Source organism: Grammomys surdaster, unplaced genomic scaffold, assembly GCF_004785775.1.
Source record: "Grammomys surdaster isolate TR1022 unplaced genomic scaffold, NIH_TR_1.0 125739, whole genome shotgun sequence".
Classification (NCBI taxonomy): Eukaryota; Metazoa; Chordata; class Mammalia; order Rodentia; family Muridae; genus Grammomys; species Grammomys surdaster.
Genome location: NW_021620571.1, coordinates 724,604 through 750,781, shown reverse-complemented (window position 1 = coordinate 750,781; position 26,178 = coordinate 724,604). Strand labels below are relative to the sequence as shown.

General features: G+C 41.5%; 2 protein-coding genes across 13 annotated transcripts in view; one reads left to right on the top strand and one right to left on the bottom strand.

The window, feature by feature from the left end:
- The window catches only part of Aktip (AKT interacting protein), an 11,241-nt gene extending 4,615 nt beyond the window's left edge, over positions 1-6,626 (top strand). For 4 of the 8 annotated variants that reach the window (XM_028788224.1, XM_028788222.1, XM_028788223.1 and 1 more), the window contains exons 3-10: positions 351-556; positions 3,207-3,271; positions 3,354-3,454; positions 3,842-3,930; positions 4,005-4,103; positions 4,228-4,335; positions 5,259-5,319; positions 5,479-6,626. In XM_028788224.1, the coding sequence (XP_028644057.1) occupies positions 351-556; positions 3,207-3,271; positions 3,354-3,454; positions 3,842-3,930; positions 4,005-4,103; positions 4,228-4,335; positions 5,259-5,319; positions 5,479-5,589 (840 nt within the window). In that variant the 3' untranslated portion in view covers positions 5,590-6,626. The remainder of the gene's footprint in view (positions 1-350; positions 557-3,206; positions 3,272-3,353; positions 3,455-3,841; positions 3,931-4,004; positions 4,104-4,227; positions 4,336-5,258; positions 5,320-5,478) is intronic. The other 4 variants (XM_028788228.1, XM_028788229.1, XM_028788227.1 and 1 more) reach the window with 2 other exon arrangements.
- Positions 6,627-7,453: 827 nt separating this feature from the next.
- Rbl2 (RB transcriptional corepressor like 2) overlaps positions 7,454-26,178 on the bottom strand; it is a 51,348-nt gene continuing 32,623 nt past the window's right edge. For 2 of the 5 annotated variants that reach the window (XM_028788212.1, XM_028788216.1), the window contains 9 exons: positions 25,901-26,012; positions 22,949-23,215; positions 22,512-22,792; positions 22,248-22,424; positions 17,408-17,479; positions 16,095-16,203; positions 14,948-15,156; positions 14,330-14,497; positions 7,454-8,008 (listed from right to left, as the gene is read on the bottom strand). In XM_028788212.1, coding sequence (XP_028644045.1) covers positions 7,838-8,008; positions 14,330-14,497; positions 14,948-15,156; positions 16,095-16,203; positions 17,408-17,479; positions 22,248-22,424; positions 22,512-22,792; positions 22,949-23,215; positions 25,901-26,012 — 1,566 coding nt within the window. In that variant the 3' untranslated portion in view covers positions 7,454-7,837. The remainder of the gene's footprint in view (positions 8,009-14,329; positions 14,498-14,947; positions 15,157-16,094; positions 16,204-17,407; positions 17,480-22,247; positions 22,425-22,511; positions 22,793-22,948; positions 23,216-25,900; positions 26,013-26,178) is intronic. The other 3 variants (XM_028788213.1, XM_028788214.1, XM_028788215.1) reach the window with 3 other exon arrangements.

Below are 26,178 nucleotides of genomic sequence, written 5' to 3'. Positions count from 1 at the left end.
CATGTTCTATAGTATCTGCATGTTCTATAGTATCTGCATGTACTATATAGTATCTGCATGTACTATAGTATCTGGTCTTGTTAATGGCTTTTCTGCTTCAGTTGCTTGTGAAAGGCTTGACTGCATTATTCTTATGGGATGCAGCTAGTGGGATTTTTACTGCTTTAGTCCTGTTTAGTCTTGTTTGCTCCTTCTCTGACCTGCCTTCTCAAGGGATTTGAAGGCATCTTAATCATGGTATGAGAATTTCTATGTAAACAGTAACTCTAACTTAGACGCTAGGATGGAGCAAACAGTGTGCTCTGTTTTCAGAGTTGCCATAAATGCTCTCACAATTTCATCTTGAACAGCGAGCTGAAGGTGAAGAGAAGACATTAGCAGGGGATGTGAAAACCAGTCCTCCACGAAGTGCACCCAAAAAACAGCTACCTTCTATTCCCAAAAATGCTCTGCCCATATCGAAGCCTACATCTCCTGCTCCAGCAGCGCAGTCAACAAATGGCACCCATGCCTCTTATGGACCCTTCTACCTGGAATATTCGCTTCTTGCAGAATTGTGAGTCCTTCACAGATGACTGGTCAGTTATGAATGGTATCCCTGAAAGTTAAGAATGAAGTCATTGTCTCCTGATAGACTGGTGAATTAATCTTACAGCTCAGACTTGTTCCCAGCTTGCTCCACTTTGGAGAACAGTAAGGAAGGCAAAACTTTTGAGAACATACAATTGATTAGGAACCTGGTAGCTTAATTTCAATCTTCCCTTCTGTGAGGTGTTTCACTGAAAGAGCTTTCTATAGTATGTGGGCAGTGGCTTGGTGGCAGCCTCTTGGGTCACACCCACTGGGGAGTGTGGGCTCCATGTTGGCTCTCACATTTTAGGAAACACCCTGACAGATGGGAGGGGTTCCAATAGAGAAGGGTCAGGGAGCAGCCATCAAGCAGGTGACAGAATTAGAAACATTGACTTGGAAGAGAAAATTTAAGAGTTAACATTTTTCCTTTAAATTACATTTTATCTAGTTGTGTGTTTGGTGGGAGGAGGGAGCCCATGGCACAGGTGAGGTTAAAGGACCTCTTGTAGTTTCGTCTTTTACCATGTGGGTTCCAGGAATTAAATTCAGGTCATCATGGTTTGGTGGCAGGTACCTTTACCCCTTGAGCTATCTTGGCCAGCCCTCAGAAATATATTTATAATTTTGTATTGTTGTTTTATGTGTCAGAAGGTCGGTAATTAGAAGACTTGCTTGGTACAACCCTCAGAGGTCCCTTCTCAGGAGTGGAAGGTTGACATGCATGACTTGTCACAGGCTCACTCTTGCAGCCAAGCTAAGAGGACAGGGACTGTGCACTGTGCAGTAGCATGCTAGGAGTGATGATACACCGCTCAACACAGAGCAGGGTTCAAGTACCATGTTGTTTTAATAAGTACCATGTTGTTTTTATCATTCGTTAAAGGGACAGAACATTGGGGAATTCTTAATTCCTATAATCTTTAAGTTTTTCTGTAGTTCCTTCCAGGGAGTGAGTACTCAGTGTAGTGTAGCAGTGGTCTCTTCACTCTATAATGGCTGCTTTGTGTTTTGAGGCTGAGCAGTGAGGTGGACAGGCTCCTACTGTAGTGACTGAAAGCTGTTTGTGTTAAATACAAACTGCCTTTTCCAACAACAAGCATTGTCTCTGTGGGTAGCTCTATCTGCTAGCCATGGTTCTGTACTCTAAATCTTAGGGACTTAAAGGTGACGATCTGCCTGTCATAGTTGCAGTAGGATCAGCCTGGGGCACACAAGTAACTTAGAAAGGGATGAGAAATAAATGTGAGGCACTTAGGTAGTAAACAAGGCTCGGGCTGGAGAGCTGGCTCAGCAGCTAGGAGCACTTGACACTTGTAGACAACCGTGGTTCAGTTTCCAATGCCCACATGGTAGTTCACAGCCATTTGTTACTACAGTTCCAGAGGACCTGATGTCCCTTTTTGGTCTCTATGGGGATGAGGGACCTACATGGTGCCTTTACATACATGGCGCCTTTACATACATGGCAGGCAAATGCTCATATAAAAATAAATCATACCAGATGTGGTGGCACACACCTGTAGTTCCAGTACTTGGGAGGCAGAGACAGAGGCCAACCTGGATTAAAAAGTGAGTTCCACGACAGCTAGGGTTAAGAGAAAAACCTTGTCTCAAAAAAAAATAAAAATAAAAATTTTTAAAAAGCCCCGTAAACTATTTCTTCATACATTTCAGGATTTGCATGTAAATGTACCTTGGTCAGTACTGTCCTTTTCAGTGTCAGATCACTGGGGCCCAACCAAAATGGTGGCCAGTGTGTAACTGGGTTCCAGACAAAACAGTAGCATCTTTCTACCACGACATTCGGTCTTGCCTTGTGTCAGCATTCACCTTCTCTAGCAAGGCCCAGAGAGTCTGACTGAGGTCAGGATTGTTTGGAAGCTCAAAATGATACCTACCTCCACAAGCAACACTACACCTAAAGCCTGTCTTGCCACGTGACCTAGAGAGGCCAGCCCACAAGGACAGCTAAGTGATGGCAACTCTGGACTCTTAGTACTTATGATTGCAGTTGAGAACAGGTTGCTTTTAATTTAGTAGTACAAATGGAGTATGCTCAAAAAGCCCAAAAAGAAAATACATTTTTAATAGTAAAAAACTCAGTTTTTGAATGTGTGAACTCCTTAGTTTATGATGATAAAATCAATAATTTTACAGATATATTTCAGTCTTATTGTGAGTTTTTTTGTTTTTGTTGTTGTGTGTATATGTGTTTGTTTTTGAGACAGGGTCTCACTGTGTAGAAACTTGACTCTGGACTCGACTTACAGAGATCCACCCGTTCTGCTCCCCAGTGCTGGGACTAAATGTGGGGGGCTACCATATCAGCTCATTTACCTCAGTTTTATATCCAAAATGATCTGTTTCTGAGAGTAAAACTTGATTCTTTGTCCCTATTTGCCTTTCTCAATCTGGAATCCTGTATTGGCTTGAGTTTCTCTGTGGATTGTTTTCGAAGTAAGAGGGTGATGGTTTAGGAAATGTTCAGGTGCAAGACTGGAATGAATCCATTTGAATAGTTTGGGCACCAGCTGCCATGAGGCATGCTGCCTTGTCTCAGATAATGTGGGATGGCCTGCCTTGCTCGAGGCGCTGGCATCTGCACAAGCTAACTTCCTACTGTTCTTGTTTAGTACGCTGGTAGTGAAGCAGAAGCTGCCGGGGGTCTACGTACAGCCGTCTTACCGCTCTGCACTAGGTAAGATGTGGATTTGAGGTTCTTACAGTGTGTGAGGTCCTCTGACCCAGATAGACTTTAGCATGTTCATGTTCTCCTGCAGTATGGTTTGGAGTAATATTCATACGGCACGGGCTGTATCAGGACGGCGTGTTCAAGTTTACCGTGTATATTCCTGATAACTATCCAGATGGCGACTGTCCAGTAAGTAGCACTGCCCGAGCCTGTGCAGAGCTTCACTCACTGAGGGCAAAGCAAGACGTACAGGTTTCTTGATTCTTCGCCTGACTGTAAATCTTGTAATGACCCTAGTCTCCTCAAATGTATGTCTCTCACAACCAACAGTGAGGTTGCTGCTGTACCTCTGGTCATGCCACCTCTCCTGCAGCTTCACCCTTTCTCTCTGCTCTGCATGTGTGAGGCTGGGGGCCATGCTGCACCACTCACTGTATGGCTGGTCATGGCCATGCTGCCAAGGAGGAGAGTGGTATCTCCCCCACTGCAGGAACATGGTAACAGTTAGCGGCCTTCGTGGGCCAGATCTGACCAGCAGCATGACGTCACTCACTGAAGTCTCTCCTTTACCTACAGCGCTTGCTGTTTGATATTCCCGTCTTTCACCCACTGGTTGATCCCACCTCGGGTGAGCTGGATGTGAAAAGAGCATTCGCAAAGTGGAGGTTAGTGTATCAGTGTTTCTTGTAGTGCATGGCCGTGGGAACAAGGCGCAGTAATCACGCTGGTCTCCCTGCAGGCGGAACCATAATCATATATGGCAGGTGTTAATGTATGCAAGGAGAGTCTTCTACAAGATCGACACCACGAGCCCCCTAAACCCAGAGGCCGCAGTGCTGTATGTGACCTTTACTTTGTTACTTAGGATAAACTTGGTATTTAAGATAACAAATATATTTTAATAACAAATATAAATTTGTTATTTAAGATAAATTGGTAAATTTTTAAAACTTTTAACACAGGTATGAAAAAGACATTCAGCTTTTTAAAAGTAAGGTGGTCGACAGTGTTAAAGTATGCACTGCTCGTCTGTTTGACCAGCCGAAGATCGAAGACCCCTATGCCATTAGGTAAGTGCTGTGTCCTTTATATTTCCACTTTCCAGATGAGCTCAGAATAAGACCTTAGAGGAACATACGTTAGCCTGGAGCTTTTCACTTTCTGTCAGCTCAACTCCTGATGCCACTCGGGCTCTTGGCCTTAAACCAAAAGCTTTGCATGGCTTACACACCACCAGTAATGATAGACTTCGTGACTCTGGTTTCCTGAGAATCTGTCAAGTGCTTTTTCATCTTTGCATGTGAGGAGTTTTCAGAAGACAGTGTGAGCTGCTCTCCACACCCTTCTTCATGGCCCAGCAGAAGTAGAGCTCACACCACCAACTTCAGACTCATTTCTCTGCTCTGTTAGAAGTAAACAGAACTTACCTCTACCATGCTCAGAAAGATGCTTGTACTGAACTAGATCTCCCCTGACATCGGAACAGATGAGGTGGAGAAATCGTCTAAGGAGGAGGCCCCGATAGCTTTTGTGGACATGGGTCGAAGTATACTGTAGCGATACGCACAGGCTCTGCTTGACATTTGTACTTAGGCTTTGGTAATCCAAAGCCAGTACTTGGTTTCACTCCGCTTTGTTTTCTTCATCTTTAGATAATATTTCAGGGGTGGCATGAGGTTTACAGGAATGAATCTGTTTATATGAGGTAATTATCAGATAACATCAGTATACTTGCTAGCAACTGATTAAAGACTGCTTTTTAGCCAGGGCTTTGGGGTGGAGGTGCGCACCTAATCTCAGCATTTGAGAGGCAGAGGCAGGCCAGAGTTAAGGCTAAGCCTGGTACAGAGCAAGTTCCAGGACAGCCAGGGCTACACAGAGGGACCCTAACATTTTTTTCCTTCTTAAATTTTATTAGAATTTTCTTGAGAAATGAATACTGTACATGTTTAGAAAACCATAAATTATTTTTAATATTTTTTTGCCCTTCAAGCTTTTCTCCATGGAACCCTTCTGTACATGATGAGGCCAGAGAAAAGATGCTGACTCAGAAAGTAAGTACATAACTGTTTTTGATGTGGCTGTCCTAGCTGTCGGCATTGGAGGCCACTGTTAAACACAGCTTGGGGAAACTAGTCAGTACCATTCTGAGCTTGCTCATTAGTCCTTGTTTTTTTTTTTTTTTTTTTATGTCTGTTTTTGATTGTGCCCAGAAGAAGCCTGATGAACAGCACAATAAAAGTGTTCACGTTGCTGGCCTGTCCTGGGTAAAGCCCGGCTCAGTCCAACCTTTCAGTAAAGAAGAGAAAACAGTAGCAACCTAAGAGATGGCGGATCTGGTGCACCATGCACTTTCCTGCTGGACTCTGGCCTAGTGAACGCTGACTAATGGCAAAGGACTGCCTGAAGAGTAAACCTCGTGAACAGTGACTGGCTATCAGTGTTGTGTATGCATAGGTTCTAACAGCAGGCTATGGAGACCTCTCATTAAGTAAAGCATTACTTCTATCGGAAGTGTCAGGGTGGATCTAGTTCAGTACTCCAAATTATTGGGGACCTTGAGGCTTAAGTATTTTTCTGAATATGTTAGAGGTAAGTTGTGTTTACCTAAAACAGAAGACAGAGAAACGAGTACTGTGTAATAGTTTGCAGTTGGTAGTTTCAGGTGTACATATATGTTAGGCCATGAAGAAGGGTGTAGAGAACAGACTCCAGAGTGCAGCACTTTCAAAGACTGGCTTCCCGGCTTCAGCCTGCTGACTTGCTGTAAACATCTATCTCAGAAGCATTAGGAATGTAGGCAGAACCAGGATGCTGCTTCATAGTTTTGTTTTTTTAAAGGCAAATTACTGTATTTTTATGGCAGGAAGAAGAAAAAAGTGTTCAAACGGTTTCTGATGAAGTTAGGTATTTAAATGGTGAATGACCGATGTGTTAGTGGAGATGAAATAAACCAATAAATGATTGTCATTTATGCAGGAAAGTAATGCTCCTTTTCAGTATAACTAAACAGAGACTAATTTATAAGTGCTTTATTGAAAAATACACATATTTTCATATAAAATAACAGTAGCGGTACTAAGGGTTTCTAAGTACTCTGCACAGCACTCCTCTGGTGGGCAGTGCAAGGCTGTAGATTTGCAGCTGGGTGCTTTAGAGCAGCATGAAGTTACTTAGTAACTTGGTTTATAATGATCCAATTTACAATTGAATTTTCTCTTTAGGATTATTAATCCAACTTTAAAAACAACTTGACAATAATGATTAATAAAGATATGTGTAGATAATCAATAGCTGTTAAATAATTTTCTAATTTGTATAAATGGTACTATGTACTAATAAAAACCTAAATTCTCCAACCTATTTTTTTAACTTCCAGAAATACCCTCAAAGATAGTTTCTTTGAGATAACTACTTCCAAAAGGGAAGGGGTCATAATTTTTCAAATACTTCAATTCAACTTGATTTAAAAATCTTTAGCTAAATGATCCCTATGTAATGCCACTACCACAAATGGGAGAGTTTTACACGTGCCCAGAACGTGTAGCTACATCAGCAGTTCTTTAAGAAAAGCATTAAAGAGAATATTAGCTGTTTAGCCTAAGCCCTTCTAGAAGGCTTGTACCTACTAATTTCACACTGTAAAAAGTGCCATCATAAATATACAGCAAAATCTGGGTCACAGTGCTATGCATCTTATAGCCCTAAAGTGCCACCAATTACACAGGTTCATTCAGACACTGCACGACTTTCACACTGTACCGTACCATACCTACTGGGGAAGGGATCAGGAGCCTTAGGCCAAGGCCTGGACACTTCCAAGTCGGGGCCCATCCCCTCTGCTCTGTTTGTAAACATCTCAGGTGTTTTAACACATGGTTGGACCTAACCATCTGCAAGCAGAAATGCAGTTCCTCTCCTGGGGCCTACCTACAAAGGCCTCTGAAGATCTGCTTTCTGCAGTGTTTGTAAAAGTTTACTAGAGTTAAAAAATCCAGGCTTGGCCGGGCAGTGGTGGCGCATGCCTTTAATCCCAGCACTTGGGAGGCAGAGGCAGGTGGATTTCTGAGTTCGAGGCCAGCCTGGTCTACAGAGTGAGTTCCAGGACAGCAAGGGCTATACAGAGAAACCCTGTCTCGAAAAAAAAAAAAAAAAAAGAAAAAAAAAAGAAAAAAAAAAAATCCAGGCTTGGATTCTGAGCAGTGTTGAAGGTAAGCACTAAGTAGAGGAAGAATCAACTGGGATGAATAAAACTTTCTAAGGATACTGGAATAAGTCTGATTTCTTACCAAAATGTCCCTTCCATTTTTTGTTTTTAAGTAAGGGTTACATGTAGTCCAAGTTGGCCCCAGACATGCTGTAGCTCAGGTTAGCCTTAAACTCCTGGTCCTCTTACCTCTACCCCTTGGGTGATGGGATAACAGGCATTTACTGCCACATCAAGTCAGAGGAGCTTCCCTTTTCTACCTCCTCTAATCCGCTGCTGGATGAAGGAGCAAGGTTCCGTAATCCTGCATGCATCAGTCCTGCTCAGCATTTCATGTGGAGACAGTTTCCTCCTGAACACTGACCTCAGTGTGAGCCTCGGTCGTTAGCTACATCTTGGAGACGGCGTAACAGAGCAGAATGGTTTTCTGGGCAGATTCTTTTTGCAGGTGATTCACTTCCATCGTCCAAGTGAATCCCCCTCTTTTTAGTTGGAGTCTCTCCTGTCCGTATCATACTGTTAATTTCTCTTAGTCTCTATGGTGAGGAAAACAGAGTTAGAAAAACTTGAAAATGCTCAGTAGGAAGTTAAAGAGTCACAAATTTAAAATGTAAGCGTTTGAACACTTTTGTAGAAAGAAAACCCTGAGCAGCTTCTTACAGGACACTGGTGACTCTGGGTCGGGCAGAGCATTTCCATTTTTTACACTTTCTTGGTGATTGTGATACACATATCTATAATAGACGTGTTCAGCATGTTGTGATAGATAGTTCTATAGCATCACAATTATGCATGTTTAATCATACATCCACTTTGAGATGGGCACAAGAATGGAGGTCAGCGTGTGTGTGTATAGGTCAGGGTTTGTGTGTATGTATGGAGGTCAGTTTTTACCTTTATATGGGGTTTTTGTGACAAATGCCCTCACTCACTGAGCCATCTCCACAGTTCCACACACAAGCGTGACTTGGAGGTTCGGTGGCTCACTACTTGGGAGGCAGAAGCAAGAGGACTGCAGAAGGTTCAAAGTCAGCTTACTACAGTACAGATTGCGGCCCAGCTCAGCTGGAGTTATCTAGCAAGACCTTGTCTTAACCTGTAGTCCCTCCACCCTAGCCCAGCCCAGCCTGGAACACACTTTGTAGCTCTAGGTGGCCTCAAAGCCACAGCATCACTTACATCAGCCTTGTGTGTGCTGAGATTAAAAGTGTGAGCCACTATGGCAAGTTTCTGTTTCACTCTGAGATAGTCATAGCTGTTAGCCAGACTAGCTTTCAGCTCCGAAGCCCAAGCGAGCCTTGACCTTGTGATGTTCCTGCCGATGTGGCTCCAGTATCTGAGATAGCATGCCTGAGCACCTTGTTTTCTAGCAGTCATCCTCAGCCACAGTCTCTCTGGAGAAATAAGCTGTAGGTCCTCGGGGCATTCATTACTGTACTGCAATAGCAGCTCCAAGGCACGGGTTAGATGTTCTCGGGAGGACTGGGAAGTTAGTAAAATTATTTGTCATGTTCGGTGGCTTCAGTGACTAGCCCAGTGAAGAAAGGCACTGGCAGACTGTGCCGTCAGCATTGCTTGCAGAGCCCCAGAGTCTGCTCGGACACTGTTCTCTTCAGGTACCTTGTTGGCTGGGTCTTTATTCATGTTTCTTATTTTAAGGGATACTGAGGGGGCAGTGGTGGTGCACAACTTTAATCCCAGCACTCAGGAGGCAGACCTGTAAGTTCCAGGCCAGCCTGGTCTACAGAGGGAGTTTCAAGACATTCAGAGCAATACAGAGAAACCCTGTCTTGGGGGAAAAAAAAAGGATATCAAGAATATTAAAATACACAATTTAAGGAATTCCAGAGTGGTGAGTAGACAGGGATAGTGAACACTTATAGTTCCCTACAAGTCTGCTCACTTCTCATCCCCCAGATTTTAAAATGCACATCCTAAGGCCAAGACCGTAAATTGGTAGCATGCAAACAGCCATCTATTCAATTCCCAGCACTGCACAACTGGCATAGTGGTATACACCTGGAATATCAGCACTCCAGAAATGGAAGCAGAAGGGTCAGAAATTTAAGTCCATCCTCAGCTACACAACAAAGTTGAGGCTAGCCTGGGCTACATGAAACCTAGAGTCAAAAGAATAAGTATATCCTAGACATAGTTCTTATTTTTATCTTTTTGTGGTTTTGAGGATTAAGCAAAGGCCTGGGGCATGCTGGGTAGACACTACCACTCCACTATAGCCCATCAGTTCAGTTCTTTACTCTGACATAAATAAACTTCTGAAGTTTTCAGTTCAATCATCAGTGTTTGCCAGCATATGTATTTTCAAAAATTTAGCTATCATATAAGAGGCTTCCTTCATCCTTTCTCTTCTCGCTCTGCCTTCCTAAAAGTCGAGTCCTCATTGTTATCTGGGTTTCCTTAGCTGGCTCACTGACCACAGTAGTTGATTAAATACTACATAAATTATAAATTGTTTCTCTTCAGTGTACATATAGCTATCATAACACACAGCATATTATATATTTTGTAAATAACTATTATATACATGTGGCACATATATTTTCTGTACAATTCATTTACATGATCTGGATATGTTTTCACAGTTCAAATCTTCACTAGTGTGGTAGGGTGGGGCTTGCCAAGTTGTCCATGTGGAGGGTAGGTGGAGTTCTCTCTTTACTTAGCTTCCAGATACTAAACCGAGGTCACCAGTATATGAGGCAAGTCCCTTTACCCTCTGATCCTCACGGTCTCAGCCAAGAATTCCCTCAGGGAATAGGATATTCCTAGCCTCTTTATTATTTATTGTATCTTATGGATACTACAGTTTCCTCCCTCCACCATGCTGTCCTAAGCCACGTCACCAGCCCAGCCCACACTTGTTTCTTCTCACCCAGTCCCCAGGGCTACCTACTGCTATTGCTCCACTCTGAGTATCTGCCTGCTTTGTGTGTATCCTCTGCCTTTTTTCCAGGGCTTCTCTTAGTCTTAGAAATATGCATTAGTGAGGTTTTTTTTTTAAGGTAGTATATTATGGGACTATGTATATGAATTGAAGGGCTGCTTAGAGTTTGCCTCATCTTTTTAACGTCTGTATGGTATTTCAGAATACATCTATCATGGCTAGTCCCACACTGGTTATTACTTCTTCCTAGTCACCCAATCTTGTGAACAGTTGTTCAGCAGTTGGTCGCTCCGTTGAATCTGCCCTTCCAGGAGCACTGTGAGAACTGACTGATGCCTGGTGGTTTTCTTTTCTCCTTGTTCTGTGACTGTTTATTAGGCTGGTTGTAGATCATACTGCTTACTTTTTGAGAGTTTTCCTTGCTTCCAGTTGTCATCTACTGAGACTCTTTTCCCATCAAATCTTAATAATGTGTGTCTCCACATGGCAAGTGCTGTGTGGACAGAGGACAATGTCGGGTGTTGCGTAACCTTAACAAAAATACAATGCATTTCCTTTTCCCTGGATTTCCCTCTTCTGTGAAGCCCAAGTGCTCTAGTACATTTCACACATGCATGAATGCACTGAGTTCAGGGGTGCTAGTGAGTCTATCAGTACTTCTCGCTTGATTTGGTGATTGGTAAGCCTTAGAGTTTAAAGTTTGGTGGGGTTCGATGCAGGGCATTGCCATGAAGAACAGGCTGGCCTGGTCTCAAACTTAACATTCTACCCCAACTTCCTGAGTGCTATGAGTTTTTTTATTTTTGTTTGTTTTATTAACGTAATAATTCACTAAAATGCAAGTTTGTTTATCCATTAATCAGATCGAGGACATTTTGGTTATTTTGAGCTTTTTAATAACTCGGAATGAAGTTACTGTAAACATTCATGGTTTCGAGTGAACATAGATTTCCACTTCACTAAATATGTAAGACTAAGATGATTGGTATAGGTACAACTATGTTCAATTTTAGAAGAACTGGCCAAGTGTGTTCCAGTGCGGCTATAGCACTGTGCACTCCGTCCAGCAGTGTGGGTCTCAGCTGCTCTACAGCACTGCCGGGACTTCTGTCTGCTGTTGGTCCCCCTGAGTTTACAGATCCTTTATGTGTTGTGCACATGCAAATCCTTTACCAGAAATGGAATGGCTTGGGTTTTTTCCCAAGCCCATGCCTTCTTTGTTCTAATATTGGGAGTTTTTTGTTACATTTTTATTTTTATGTGTATTAGTGTTTTGCCTGCATGTATGTCTGTGTCAGATCTTGGGAGTTATAGTCATGAGCTACCATGTGGGTGCTGGGAATTGAACTCAGGTCCTCTGCAAGAGCAGTCTGTGCTCTTGATGCCTGAGCCATCTCTCTAGCCCCTCTAACATTGTTTTAAACAGCAGAAATTCTTAATTGTAATAAAATACAGCTTATTTTATGGATTGTGATTTTTATGTTGTATCTGAGAGATCTGTCCACAACACATGCTCATCAAGACTTCATTTTCTTCTCTAAGTTTTCAGTTGTCGGTTTTATATCTGTGATTTGTTGGCATTAAGTTTCACACGTGGCACAAGACATGCCTATGATTTCTGACTGTTCCAGCACAGAGGGTGCTGCTTGGTTAGCACCATCTGTCCACATGACTTTTTACAACGGCTGCAGCACCTCTGTGAAAGATCAGCTCAGCATGCACACAGAGTGTGTGTCAGTGTGTCATACTGACCTCTGAACTTGCACTTGAGCAACACTCCCTTAAGCCTGAGAATCAGATGGTGTGAAACCCCCAACTCTTTCTAAGTTGTATTATTCGGTTTCTTTGCCTGTTTATACAAATTTTTGACTCATAGTCTACTTTATACAAATAATTCTGCTGGGGTTTTAACTGGTCATGGTGTTTTTTCACAGCAGTAGAACAGTGACTAAAACACCTACAAGTTAAACACTGTAGCGTAGCAGTAATATAAAATGCTTTCACTTTCTCTTGATCTCTTCTTTGACCCAAAGAAATCTGATATTAAGCTCCAAAACTTTAGAGGTTTCCAGATAGCATTCATGGCCAGAAAAAGAATTGCATTATTTGACTCCTTTAATTTGCCACCTATGTGGGATGCAGTTGAATGGACGAGCACCTGCTTGGCATGGCTAAGATTGGTGTGCAGCGCTGTACTAGGATGTGTCTGTCATCCAGAGTACAGTCTACCTTTGTAAACGTGTCCCACATGCAGGGGACGCTGTGGACTGTTGTCCTGTCTTTTACTCATTTTCTCTCCTTACAGCTCATACCTCTCATAACTGAGCAGAGAGCTCATACATGCTCAGCAGATGCTTCACTGCTGAGCTGTACTTCTAGCCAGGAAATGAATCTCTGGGTCTCATTGCTCTGAAGTCCAGTTCTCCTGTTGCATAGCTACTGCACTTCTCTTTGTACTTGGTGCTAGCATGGTGTTTTGAACATGCTCTTTACAACAGCCTTATTGAGATAAAATTTACATCCACATAGCTCACATTTGAAGTGTGTGACTCCAGTGATAGCTGCTTGGTACAATCAACCTTATTGCTCTCAAAGCAATCTTTCCACTAGCAGAAATGTTTCCTTTTCTCCCAGGCAACCATTGATCTGCTCTCTGCCTCTGAGTATCTGCTCACTGTCTGCATCTCGCCTGGGTAGATCACGTGCAGCCTTTTATAACTAACCCCACTCACTGTTGTGTCTACAGGGGTTACCCACACAGAGTGTGTGCTAGTGCTTTACTTTTTGGTCACATACATATTTTATTCATCAACTACTAGATATTTGGATTGCCATTTTGGAACTCACTCTGTAGACCAGGCTGTCCTTAAACTCAGAGGTCCGCCTGCCTCTGCCTCTGTAGACCAGGCTGACCTTAAACTCAGAGATCTGCCCACCTCTGCTCTACGGGTGCTGGGATTAAAGGTGTGTGCCCCTGCCATCCAGCAGGATTGTCGCCTTTAAAGTGTATCTTCACGTTTGAAGCAATGCATACGTTTTTACATCTAAATTCAGATGATCGTAATGGGGTTGTTTGTAAAACCTACAGATTGTCAGTAATTGACCCCAAAAGTAATTGCAGAGGGATGATGTTTCCTAAAATTGGGACAGTATTTCCTATAAAACTTGCAATTTCAACCAAATAGATTCCAAAATGGATTGTGGTGGTAAGGGGGTACAGGAATCAAAAGAGGTAAGAGGGTTGGGGAGATGGCTCAGTCAGTAATGAGCGGCAACAAGCCAAATAACATTGGTAACCTCCAGTGTCGTCAATGTAGGCACCACACTAAGTCACAACCCTACCCTGTGTCACATGGTTCCCCAAGCACAACTCAGGGCGAAAAGGGCACATGCTACATTTGGCTCGCCACAGCTGCTTCTGTCCCCATCTGAGTCTGCATCACTCCCAGTGGGATAGCCTTTGCCTTAAGGACATCACTTCTTTCTCTTCTCTGCTCCTTTGCTGTACAGCCACATCTCAGGAACTATGTTACTCTTCACCACTAGGCTTCAAGTTTCCCTGCTCTCAGACTGAAACAGGTGCTACCACATATATCTAACACTGAGCTCTCCGCTTCCCCAAAAGACGGAGAAAGTGACGGCTGCAGAAACAGAACTCGGTATCCAGTTTAAGAGTCCAGATTGAACAGAAGCAGAAAAATAAAATTTTACTAATGAAAGAAAACTCAATATTCGAAATGTGTAGATTGGAAAGGAGGCAAGAAAAACAGTTCCTCTACTTTATTTCCAACCCTGATGTCCTCAGAACCCAGCGGGTCCTAGGCTCTGCCCAGAGTGGCCTAAGCCTTCTGATGTCTGACGGTTGTCCTGCTCCAGGACGTTCTTACTCACAATAACTAGTCCTAGCCTCTAAGCACTTTCGAGTTAATTAACGCCATTTCTGTAGTCTTACCTTAGATGGGCTGTTGCTGAAGTAGTAAAAAATCTTCTCTCCGGGAGAAAGCATCGCTTCGTTTTGATGTGGGGAAATGTAGATAGGATGACTTTGAGATAACTGGACTCGGCGAGGGGAGCCTGTTCTTACAAATGGATAGGGAGAGAGGGGAGGAGTGTCCGTCTGCTGAAAACAAAACAAGTAATTCTGAGAAAAGCTGTCCCAGCCAGGTCGGATTCAAAGTCATCAGTTGAGTGAAGAGGCACAGTCAGCCGGAAGTGTTTTGAAAGCTGGACAGTGATGGATCAGCAACAACCAAAGAAACTACAGAGGCTCACACCAACAGCTAACACTGCAGGAGTTGAGTTTCTGTCAGCCTCTCTGTTGAGCATTTTTATACATTACATCATATAATTCTCACAACAGTCAGATAAACTACTAACTTCTATTCTCACTTAATATATGAGGTGACAGATACACAGAGAAAGTTTAGTTGCTTAGTGCCTTGGTACTTGTGTTGGAGACTTAGTTTTATTTAGTTAAAGAATTTTGTAAATCTAGTTTATGATGGAAAACTCAAGTGATTCCTCCTGCTCAGGAGGAGAAGCAGCACTCAGTGATCCCTGACCTACTTACCTGCGAGTTTGCCTGTGAGTACTTCATGGCAAACGTTTGGATTTGTTTCCTGTAGATGTTGTTGTAGAACTGAATGAGGTCTCCTCTTTCCTCTTCTTCAATGTCACTGTTGGCACCTGTGAGTCGAGTTGGTGTAGGAGGGGCACTGCTGGGCTGTGGAACTGGTAAGGTGCTGTTTGACCTCATAACTGGACTGGAATCTCTACTGGCTGCAGCCAAGAAAACAAAGGGTGCTGCTGGTCTGGACGGTTTGAAAAAAGACCTCACTAGGAAAAGGGGGCAATGGCTATATGTAAGTACTCGTCATCAGTGTCAATAAGTAGGCACTTTGATTCTTCAGGGTTTGGTGTGTGTCATTCATGTGTATGAAGGTACACATCTGTATGGAGGCCACAGGCCAACCTTGGGTACCATATTCCTTGGGAGCTATCTACCTTGCTTTTAAGACAAGGTCTCTCAATAGGACCTGAGGCACACCAACTGCACTAGGTGGCCAGCTAGCACACCTCAGTGATGCCCCCGTCTCTGCCTCCCCAGACCTAGGATTGCAAGTGCTTGCCTTGATTTTTATGTAGAGGCTAGGGATCAAACAGGTCCACATCCTTGTGTAGTACATCACTGACTGGCCTATCTCCTCAGCCCTTGGTAACGGTGGTGATTATTATCCAGTGAGAGACAGTCTCACATTATAGCCCAGGCAGGTCTGGAGCTCATAATCCTCCTGCCTTAGACATGGTAGAAATGAGATTACAGGCATGGACCACTACTCCTGGATCTTGAGCTATGTTCTTCATATCAAGAAGCAAAACTCAAAATACTAACTCTATTCCATTATCATAACTGTACCTAGGTTAACTGAGTATATTAGTAAACACCATAGAGGTTTCTTGAACCTGAATCCTGTTCTAACAGGTTTAGGTCAACAACTAGGAACAACATTTATATAGCACAGGTCTGACAGGCAAGCTAGTTCTGGAATTCAGGCTGGAGATTCCTATCTGAAACATGGTATATTCCCTGTGTCTCAAAGCACTGGAATAAAGAACTGGCCTCTAAATTTATTCCAGCAAATTGTTTGAGAATACACTACTATATTTTATAGTTCTTAGTCTTCTTGACCTAAAACTAGATGTTCATAAAGACCCACCTCCTTTACCTCTGTCTGTGTTTAGTTCTGTTGGAGAATTCTGGTGGCTTCTAGTCTCACTGCTGCCAGAATTTCTTCTTTTCCCTTTTATCAAGACACTTCTGTATACCTTTAAAGAGACAGTGAGAAGGAGATGCTAACTAGCATTTATTGAATATAAACTAGGTGGTAGGACATTAACATATGGTACTTGGTTCTCAAAAAAATCCACACAGTGATAGTTGTCTTCAGGGAATGTTAGGAGCTGCAACCAAGTTAGGCATTGGGCATGTCTGTGATCCCAGGACGCAGAAGGCTGAGGAGGACTGTTGCTAGTTCTAAGGCCAATGTGGGCTGCTATCTCAAAAAAGAAAGAAAAACAACAAAAACTTTTCTATGTCTGCTTGCACTACTTGTTAATAGCAATAAACAGGTCCTCTGATTCCCTAGGATTTAGTGTGTGTGCACATTCTTTAGTACCAATGCTTGGGAGGCTGAGGCAGACATATCTGTGAGTTCAAGGCCAGCCTGATCTACACAGTGACTAGTAAGCCAACCAGAACTACATACGCTGTTTCAACGTAGCAATAGCCTTGTGATGTAGGTCATGGAAAGTACTAACAACTGGGACTTAGAGCCTGTCTCACTTCAGATGCCAAGTACTGCCTAGAACAAAGGTTTGACAACATTCTTGGTTTTCAGTAACTGATTTTTATGTCACCTTTGTCTGCTTTAATAAAGCACAGAAATAACCTAAGACAACATTGAATGAAAATTATAAATCTACTTTATCATTCCTTGTCTTACTTTATTACTGTGCTTTATTAAACCAGACTAAAAGGTGACATAAAAATCAGTTAACTTCTACATTTGTATTGAGTTCACGATTCTCTGAATTAATATGTCATGAGATGGAGAGATGGCTCAGTGGTTAAGAGCATGCGCTGCTCTTCCAGAGGACCCAGGTTTGATTCCCAGCACCCACATGATGACTCCCAACAGTCTGTAACTTCGGTTCCGTAGGCTCCAGTGCTCTCTTCTAGCCTCTGAGGGCACCAGGCACCCATGTGGTGCAGATACACATGCAGGTAATATACCATATACATAAAAATAAATATTTCTCATCATTGCCTTTGAAGGAAGAGGACTTTAAATAACTTGCATGGAATTGTATGCCAGCAATGTAAAAAATGAAAATAGGCAATCCCCTTAGATTCTTACTTGTGACTCCTGCAGGGGAAAAGGCATAGAACTAATTATAGCTAATTTGTTTGTTTGTTTAATTCATCACAGACTTAAGCTTTACTTTCAGCCCTGAGAAAAAACATGGTTACCTGGCTCCGGGCCTGTGGCTGAGTCCTGTAACAACGCATGATATTCTGGAAGGACTTGTCTTCTTTTGTGACCTACAAACAGTGAGAATACTTAGCGAGATCCTCATCAGGCATGGCAGTGAGCAGCTCAGTGGACCTGTTGCCACCATATTCAAAGACTATAGTAAATGAACAACCTTCCATTCATGAAAACCTGAAGTTAGTAAGGAGGCCAGCCTGTAAACCACAGCCTGGAGTTGAAAAGTTCAATGACTAAACTGAAACCTGACTACAAGTGGAAGTTGTTAGATCTGAACCAGCAAAGGAGAAAACAAAAACACTTATCTAAGGAGGAAGTGTATTGTCTGAAGAACAGAAAAACAAGAGAAGCAGCCTCAGAAAACTGTTGGACAGCAGTTAGCACATCAGCCCACATGGAACCAGAGTTTCAGAAGAGGATAGAGGCAGAGAAGCAAGAAAAGATGTTCAAAGAAACAAAGACCAAGCTGAGCAGCATGGGAAGCAGGGACAGGAGGACCAAGAGTTTTAGGCCATGTGGGCTACACAGCAGGATGCTGGGGTAAAAAAGGGGGTGATAGCACCCAAGTGTACTTTAGAACATTAGTGTATGCATCGGAAAGACAAGAAACAGTAGATGGGATTGATTAAGATATCCATATCAGGTTTATTAAAGATGTATCAAAACAATTTTGCTTTTACAGGCAAAGTCCAATAAGGTAAGAACTTCCTTCTCATCAGAAACTAAACAGGTAACAACAGATTCAGAGTGGGCAGAAAGAAAAACGTCTGTGTACTGCAGAACATTCTTCAGAAGTGAATAAACACAGTTTGCTACTAACAGCAACCTCCATAGAAAGGCAATAGAAAGTGTTGAAAACAGATAGCACAAATACACATCGAAAAGGCCAGTGTACTTGTAAAGTATCAACTAACATATTGCAAGAATGATAAATGCATATTCTTCTTAATTAAAAAGAGTGATTGTATAACACTGTGTATGATGTATTGTTACAGCTGCAAGAGAAATACACATTTACCAAGTACATACAAAGGAGGTGGATAGGGTATTAGACAAGTGACTGCAGATGCCACCTACACCTACAGGAACCAATAAGAAGCAGAAAGGTAAGTAAGGTTAACATAACAGCGGCTATAAATATACACGTGCTTTTTACTGGCTCCTTTAAAAGTCACCCACTGAGTCAAGGTAATGGTGGACTTACAGTACTTCCAGTGGAATGTATATACACACATAAACAGTACCAATACAGAAAGAGAGTATGTATATATCACTGACATAAATTTGAAGCTAGGTTCTGAGATGTTTGTGTGTGTGTATGGATATACAGCAAAACCCAAACACATTACTAAAATCTCCAATAGAAAATACCTAATTCAAAAGAAAGCAAATCTGAAGAAATAGAGCTATAGGGAAAATGGAATGTGAGTATGTAAGATACATAGAAAACAAGGGAAATGGCAGACAAAGGGAGTTGAGTCAGTAACAATAAGCATGGAGTAAACACTATGTTAGAGAGTTCTAAGGCTGGGAAACATCAAACTATGTTGTCTTGGGAGACAGATTATTTGACAATAAACAACAGATATGTTCACTTAACCAGTAGTCAAAAGAAAGCTGTAAAGTAGATTTTAGTAACTAACACAAATATTACTGAAGAATTAGTTCACTACACAATTAAAGGATCAGCCCATCAAAAAGCTATAGGTAATAAATATAAGTGTACCTATTAATAGGGTACCAAAATATGAGCCCCATTTCAGAAAAGGGTAAAATATATAACCTAAAAATATTTAGAGATTTCAATACAGAACTTTCAACAATAGCATATCTAGGCAGAAGATCAAAGAGAAAACAGAAAACCTATTAAACAACTTGACCTAACAAACATCTAGAAAGCACTCTGTTCTCCTAATGGCAATAGAGTATTTACCTAAACAAATGTCAGAAGGCTAGAGACATTTTTCAGTTAGTATCGTGCTTGACTGTCATGCCCAAAGCCTTGGGTTCAGTCACCAGCACTGGGTAAAACTGGCATGGCTGTATATACCTGTAACTCTAGCACTTAGGAATGGAAGAAGCCCGAGGCTGGTTTGAGTTATATAAGACCCTGTCGTCAAGCACACAAAAACCCTGCATACATTTAAAAGGCCTGGAATACATAAAAATGTTATTCACACGATGAAATGAAACTAGAAATCAGCAACAGAGAGAAGTTTGGGACACTCACAAAGCTAGAAGTCACATGGTCCTGAAGAACATGTAAGCTAAATAGAAGTCATACAAAAGTCAAGTGTAGTTTGAGATAAACATATATGATGCCAAGTTCTGAGATGTAGCTAGTATAATGTCTGCCTTTGTAGTTAGTGCCATATTTACAAAGGATACTGAGATACTATTTTTAAAGACACTGAGAAAATGCACTATAATACTAAATATACATATTATATACCTAATTGTCCAATGCACTAGGAAAAAAAATTCCAAGATCCTATAACATTAAGTGGGTAAAAATGTTACATGCAAGGCTAATGACCTAAAGGAAAACAGAACCAACTCCTAGAAACCACACACACACCAAATAAATGAAAAAATTTAAAAGGGCAAAGTAAGCTGAAAGAAGAAAGTAATAATGGGGTATATCTTAATAGAGATAAAAAATGAAATCATGCAGTCTTAGAAATTATCAAAATTACCAACCTTTATTTAGATTGACCAAGAAAAATAACTCAGATTACTACAATCAGAAATGAAAGGGGACTTTACTATAGACCTTAAAGGAAGAAAAAAAAAAAAAGGAACTACATGTCCTGAACTCAGGAGAAACAGTGTCTTAAATGATACACACTGCCAAAACCTACTCTAGAAGTGACAGGTGACCCGAACAGACCTATAAGAACAGTGAAGCTGAGGTCATCAATACATTACCCATAAAGGAAATACCAGGCTCCAGGGACTTCTTATCTAAAATCAAACTTCACAGAGAATAAGAAGAAACATTTATCTTTCTAAAAGGCCATGTTTACTCCAGGAACAAAATAAGACAAAGCCATGCAATAAAATTCCAGTCGACAGTTTGTGAATAAGCACAAAATCCCTCAACAAACTAGTAAAGCAAACATGAAATCAAAAATTGTTACCATAAGTAACAGAGATTTGCAAAGGGAAGACAGATGATCCAACTAATGTAGTATACTCCAATAGCATATCAAAACTACAATGATTATGGGAAAGGCCTTTAATAACATCCAACACCTTTTTATGAAACAACACTCAATAAGCTAAAACTCTTCATTGAGTGAAAGCGGTCTACCTAAGGTACAGGTTGGTGGGGGAGAGTTTTAATGCCACATTCCAATAGTGAAAGATTAGTTAATCATTTTCTCTGTAAGACAGGAAGCATACAAGGACTTCTGCTTTTAACATTACACTGGGTGTTCTAACCATGGTAATTAAGAATGAAATAGAATTTGGACAAGTAATAGTACAATTATTAAGACTGCATAATCTGCACATAAAAACAGTTGACACACAATATGCTTAAAACTCAGTAAGAGGTTGGGGACTGGAGACTGAGCTGAGTGTAGAGTGCTTGTCTAGCATTTTAATGGCCCTGCGTTCAATCCCTGCACCACAAAACCAACCAACTTAGCAAGGTTGCTGGATACTAAGTCAAGGCACAGAACCCAACTGTTTTCTGTACTCTTGGAATGAGTACATCAAAAACAAAACAGCTACATTTACAATACCATTAAAACCTACGGGAAAAACAACAAGGGCAAGAGCTACACTCGGAAAGCATGAGTCATTGTTAAAAACTGAAAACCTAAACAAACGTGAAAACACGCCATGTTGAATGAAGACTGAACTTAAGATGACTGAATTCCCCAAACTGATCTATAGATTTTTATGTGACTCTTTTATGACAGTGACAACTTGATTCTAAAATTTTTGTGGAATTTCAAGGGGCTCAGAATAGCTAAAATAATCTAAAATAAAATATAAATAAAATCAAGACTCGTATTTCCCAATTTCAGAATTTACAAAAAAAGCAAGAGTCATTGAGAATATAAAGTACTACACATCACGGACACAGATCAACATAATCAAATAGATGGTCTCAACATAACCCATGTGTCCACAAGAACTGACTCCACAAACATGCCAACACTATTTATTCAGTGGGGAGACTTGGCTTAAATAGTGGTGTGGCAGCCAGAAAGCAACACAGAGAGTGAAGCTGGACTTGACTCTCATACCACAGGTAAAGAGGAATCACGGTAAGTCAGACACTATGAAATGCAGAAGACCTGGTAAAGCTTCATGATACTGGATCTCAACTTTGGCAATGAACTCTCAGGGCAAAAACTCTCTCTCCCTCCAAACATATAGTAAATCTTTTTAAAGTACTGATGAGAAACTAGAGGAATTAAGAACTTTAAATATTGCATATAGGAATATAAAAGTACGGAACCACACTTTGAAATGTAACCTGGCAGTTTCTTAGTGTTTAAACATACGGTTCCCATATGATCCACAGATCCATTTCTAGGTATTTGCTCTAAGAGAAATGGAAGCCTGTGTCTACACAAAATATCACCTACAATGCGCACAACAGTGTTGTTCATAATTGCCAGAAACAATCCACATGTCTATTAATTAATAGATGGATAAAAATATACTGCCCAATGTTTATAAAATGGAATATTCTGAATCTCTGCTGACAGCACATATTCGGGATGTAAGGCAGTGGTCAGCTATCTAAGAACGTTAGGTAACGAAGGAGCATCACTGCCTTCCCAGTACTGACAACAGACTTACCTTTGCCATCACATAAATGGCACACATTAACAGCTGGTCCAGATGTCTGTCCATCATAAGTTCGGTACACTGGGTTATAGAGAATTCAAAGCAGGTCCAAATTTTTTTCCTCAGTTCATCTGAAATATCTAGTTTTGTACAAAGATCTCGAAGGCGGACACCAGCTAAGTAGTAAACCTAACAGAGAGAGAAGAATACTTCAAACCTTGTTTAATGCTTACACTTCCCGAGCCTGTGGTCTGGTAAGGATGCATGAAAAGTTACCTTTCTAAAGAAAAGTGATAAGGAGCTGGTCTTCCGTGGCCTGATACTATTGCTGGTTAATGGCTGGCCTTGGCTCTGCTGTTGCCCACCAGGGGAAATCTGTTGAATGGCCACTGGACCAGGGACTTGCAAAGTTGTTCCTGTCACCTGTTGAGAACTCAGACTTCCAGCCAGTGCTTGAGCACTGAGGGGCTGGATAGAGCCAGTCACAGCCTGTGCCTGGCCCCCAACATTGACTTGGACTGGGAAGAATGTTATCCCTCCATTTTCGTTGGCAATACCTGCAGTTTGTTACAAAGAAGATAAGAATGTTGACATGAAGTTTTTGTTTCTTTCCTCCCCATCTTCCATGATTATCTTAGATTGACACTTTCCAAATCTTAGGTGACTTTCTGACAAATGCCAGAGAATTCAATCCCTAACTCTACCTTCCTTACCTTGTACTGGAATGGTCACTGTTTGTCCATTGTTGGCTGTGACAGTGGCTGTTGCCATGGTGACCAAGGTCTGTCCAGGAACTGGTGTGACAGAAACAGCCTCCCCAGATACATTCTGCACGGGGACAGCGTTGACTAGGGGTTGTGGGGGGATGCGCCCAGATGTGCTTCCTTCAGAGGGACTATCATTCTCAAATAGCCGCCTTCTAGTAGTACTGACTGTTGGGGAACTGTACCTGTCATACAATGTGGTTGGAGATGTTATACCTACGACCAAAAGAAACCAGACTGTTTAACAAAGAGACAGTTCTGACTTCTACCTAAGCTCTTGTTCAGAAGGAAAGTCAGTGTGTTTCAAACACTTTATAATTTTAAAAGCAAATAAAATGTACAGAAGTCATGCTACACCCATATTTATTCTAGTGAAAATTCAATTGAAAGCGTTTCACAAAGGAAATACTGTGTCTCACAGTGCTCTCTTTCTGGTTTTCCTTCCTGTAAATGAAGCAAGGCTTTGTCCTCTGTTACGACTTGATGAAGAGGCCATTTAAGGAATCTTTTATATTTCCCCAGATTCAAATCTTAACAAAGACATTACCTGGCCAGGAGACAGGAAGATGTACCTGCCATCCTGCGGTTTTCTCCTTCAGCTTTCTATGAATATTCATCAACCTTTTTCCACAAAGGGAAGATTACTAACATCCCATATTCTTCAGTAAGGTAGACATGTATGGTTTAGATTTAATAAAGTTTTAGTTTTAAATAGCTTTATTGAGATATGACTTATATGCCATACATTTCATTCACTTCAGTTATATAATTTAATGGCTTATATAAAATAATTTTTAAATTGTTGCAAAATATAAAAAATAACATTATCAGCATTAGCCATTTTTAAATACATATATACAGCTATCCCAGAACTCACAAAAGCTGGCCTCAGACTCACAAAGATACACTTGCCCTGCCTCCCAAGTGCTGGGATTAAGGGAATGCGCCACCATTTCTTTTTTCTTAGTCACTCTAAACAAAAACTAAGTGTTATGTCTTAATTTAAGTACTCTTACTAATGTGTGCATGTTTGAATCATAACTCTTCCATTTCCCACCCACCTGTAAGACTGGTGTAACAATAGCTATTTCAAATTTAAAAATAAAAGTAGGGAGATCAGCAAGACTTCAACAAGAGTGACTCCTAAAAGCTGTGACTTAGCATCCTCTGGGTTACAAGAAGACAGAAAGCCTAGGACAGTATTGTGGAACCAGCATCATGTAGATTTTCCTAACTAAACTGGACTAAAAAAGGCCAGTTTATCAGAGCTGAGGCAGCTCTGGGACTGAAAAGTGGTTAAACCATTACTGTTCTTTCAAAGAAAGGCTGGAGATGGCTGAGCAGGTAAGAGCACTGCTCTTGCAGAAGACTCAGGTTTGGGTCTCCTCACCCACATGGTGCCTCACAACTATCCATAACTCCACTACAGAGGCTCCTCTGGAGGCACCAGGCACATACATGGTACACATACACACACGCAGGTGAAACGCTCATACACATAAATCGAAAAACAATTTTTAAATGAGAAAGACTTCAGAAAGGTTTTAATTGGTGAGCTAGTTTGGTTTTCTGTTTTTTGTTACTGTTTTGACACAGGGTTTCATGTAGCTAAATCAGACTGGCCTTAAAGTTAAGATCCTACTACCTTAGCCTTCAGCTACAGAAGTCTGCCACCACAGCCTGTATCATCCGTATTTACTGAGTAGGCACTGACGTAGAGTCAACTTGATTTGTAAGACTGATCCATTTATAGCTACAGCCTTTTAAGTACATTCTGAACAGACCTAGTATTAGCAATGTCCTGATGGATTCAGAGCTCTTCAGAAATATCTATCTATCTGTTCTTTGAAAACAGTTGTGGAGCTGGTGTGTACTCAGGAGCAGGGTGTGTACTTTACATTTGGAGGCCCTGGCTTCAATCTCCAATAACAGGGAAAACGAACAGAAACTCGAGAAAGACAGAGCCCACACATGAATATGAACCTTGCACCTAGGCAGTCATCTAAGGAGCTGGCTACAACATAAGCCGACTTTCTGTGTTTCTTGGGCCAGCAGCGATATGACATTACCCTAAGTAGTGTAGCACAGCCCAGTGATGAGGCTGAAGAGGCTCCACTTATGGAGCCATCCTGCCTCACTGGCTTGTCTGTATCTACCTGGGTCTCACAGCTCTATCCGTAACAACAGCCAGCTGTGGTGCTACACACCCGATTCCCAGCTATGCGAGAGGACTAGTCAGGAGGACCAACGATGGAGATTAGCCTGGGCAACACAGTGAGACTCCTATCTCTAATAAACATAACAAAATAAAACCATAAAAAAGACACACTTGAGAAAATGAGAGAATTCACTGACAGCAGTGTAAGCATTGTTAGCAGATTGCCTTTCCAGTTTCAGCCTTTCTGTACATTTATAGGTGGATAGTCACTTACAAATAAAGATCAAGTTAAATGTAAAGTGTTCTAAAAAGATAAGCATGGCACTCCTGTAATCCTTGTTGGGGATGGGTTGAGGGGAGCAAGACAATGTAGAATTCAAGGGGAGCCTGGGCTATATAGCCAAACCTCTCAAAATAATTTTTTAATGTTTTTAATATTCCTTAAAAGCATTTTTAAGCCAGGTGTGGTGGTATACACCTGGAATACAGTATTTTCAAAATGGACAATCAGAAGTCCAGGGTTTTCACTGGTAACATAGCAAGTTCAAGGCCAGCCTGGGCTACACAAGACCCTGTCCCAACCCTCCTACACAGAAAAAAGCATTTTAAAGTAATCACTATGTCCCTAAGGACACAGACTAGTTTTTGCTCTGCAGAGCCTATTCATTTACTTACAGGTTACATGGAATTTAAGTTATCTAGATTCAAAACTCCAAAATGTTCCTCTTTGTATTTAAACTTACTTCTTCCAAGTCCTCCAGCATCAGCACGAACGTCACTCACCCTTCTCGGGGTTAAGGGAGAGCCAGCAATATAAATTTCATCTGTTCTCTCTAGGTTTTGAGGTGGCATGACCTATAAAGAATCGTTCGCATAAAATCTTAACAGTCAAAAAGCAATTCACTAGAAAGACAGTAATAGCCAGGTGGTGGCAGCAGTGCACACCTTTAATCCCAGCACTTGGAAGGCAGAGATAGGCAGATCTCTATGAGTTCAGAGGCAAGCCTGATCTACAGAGTTT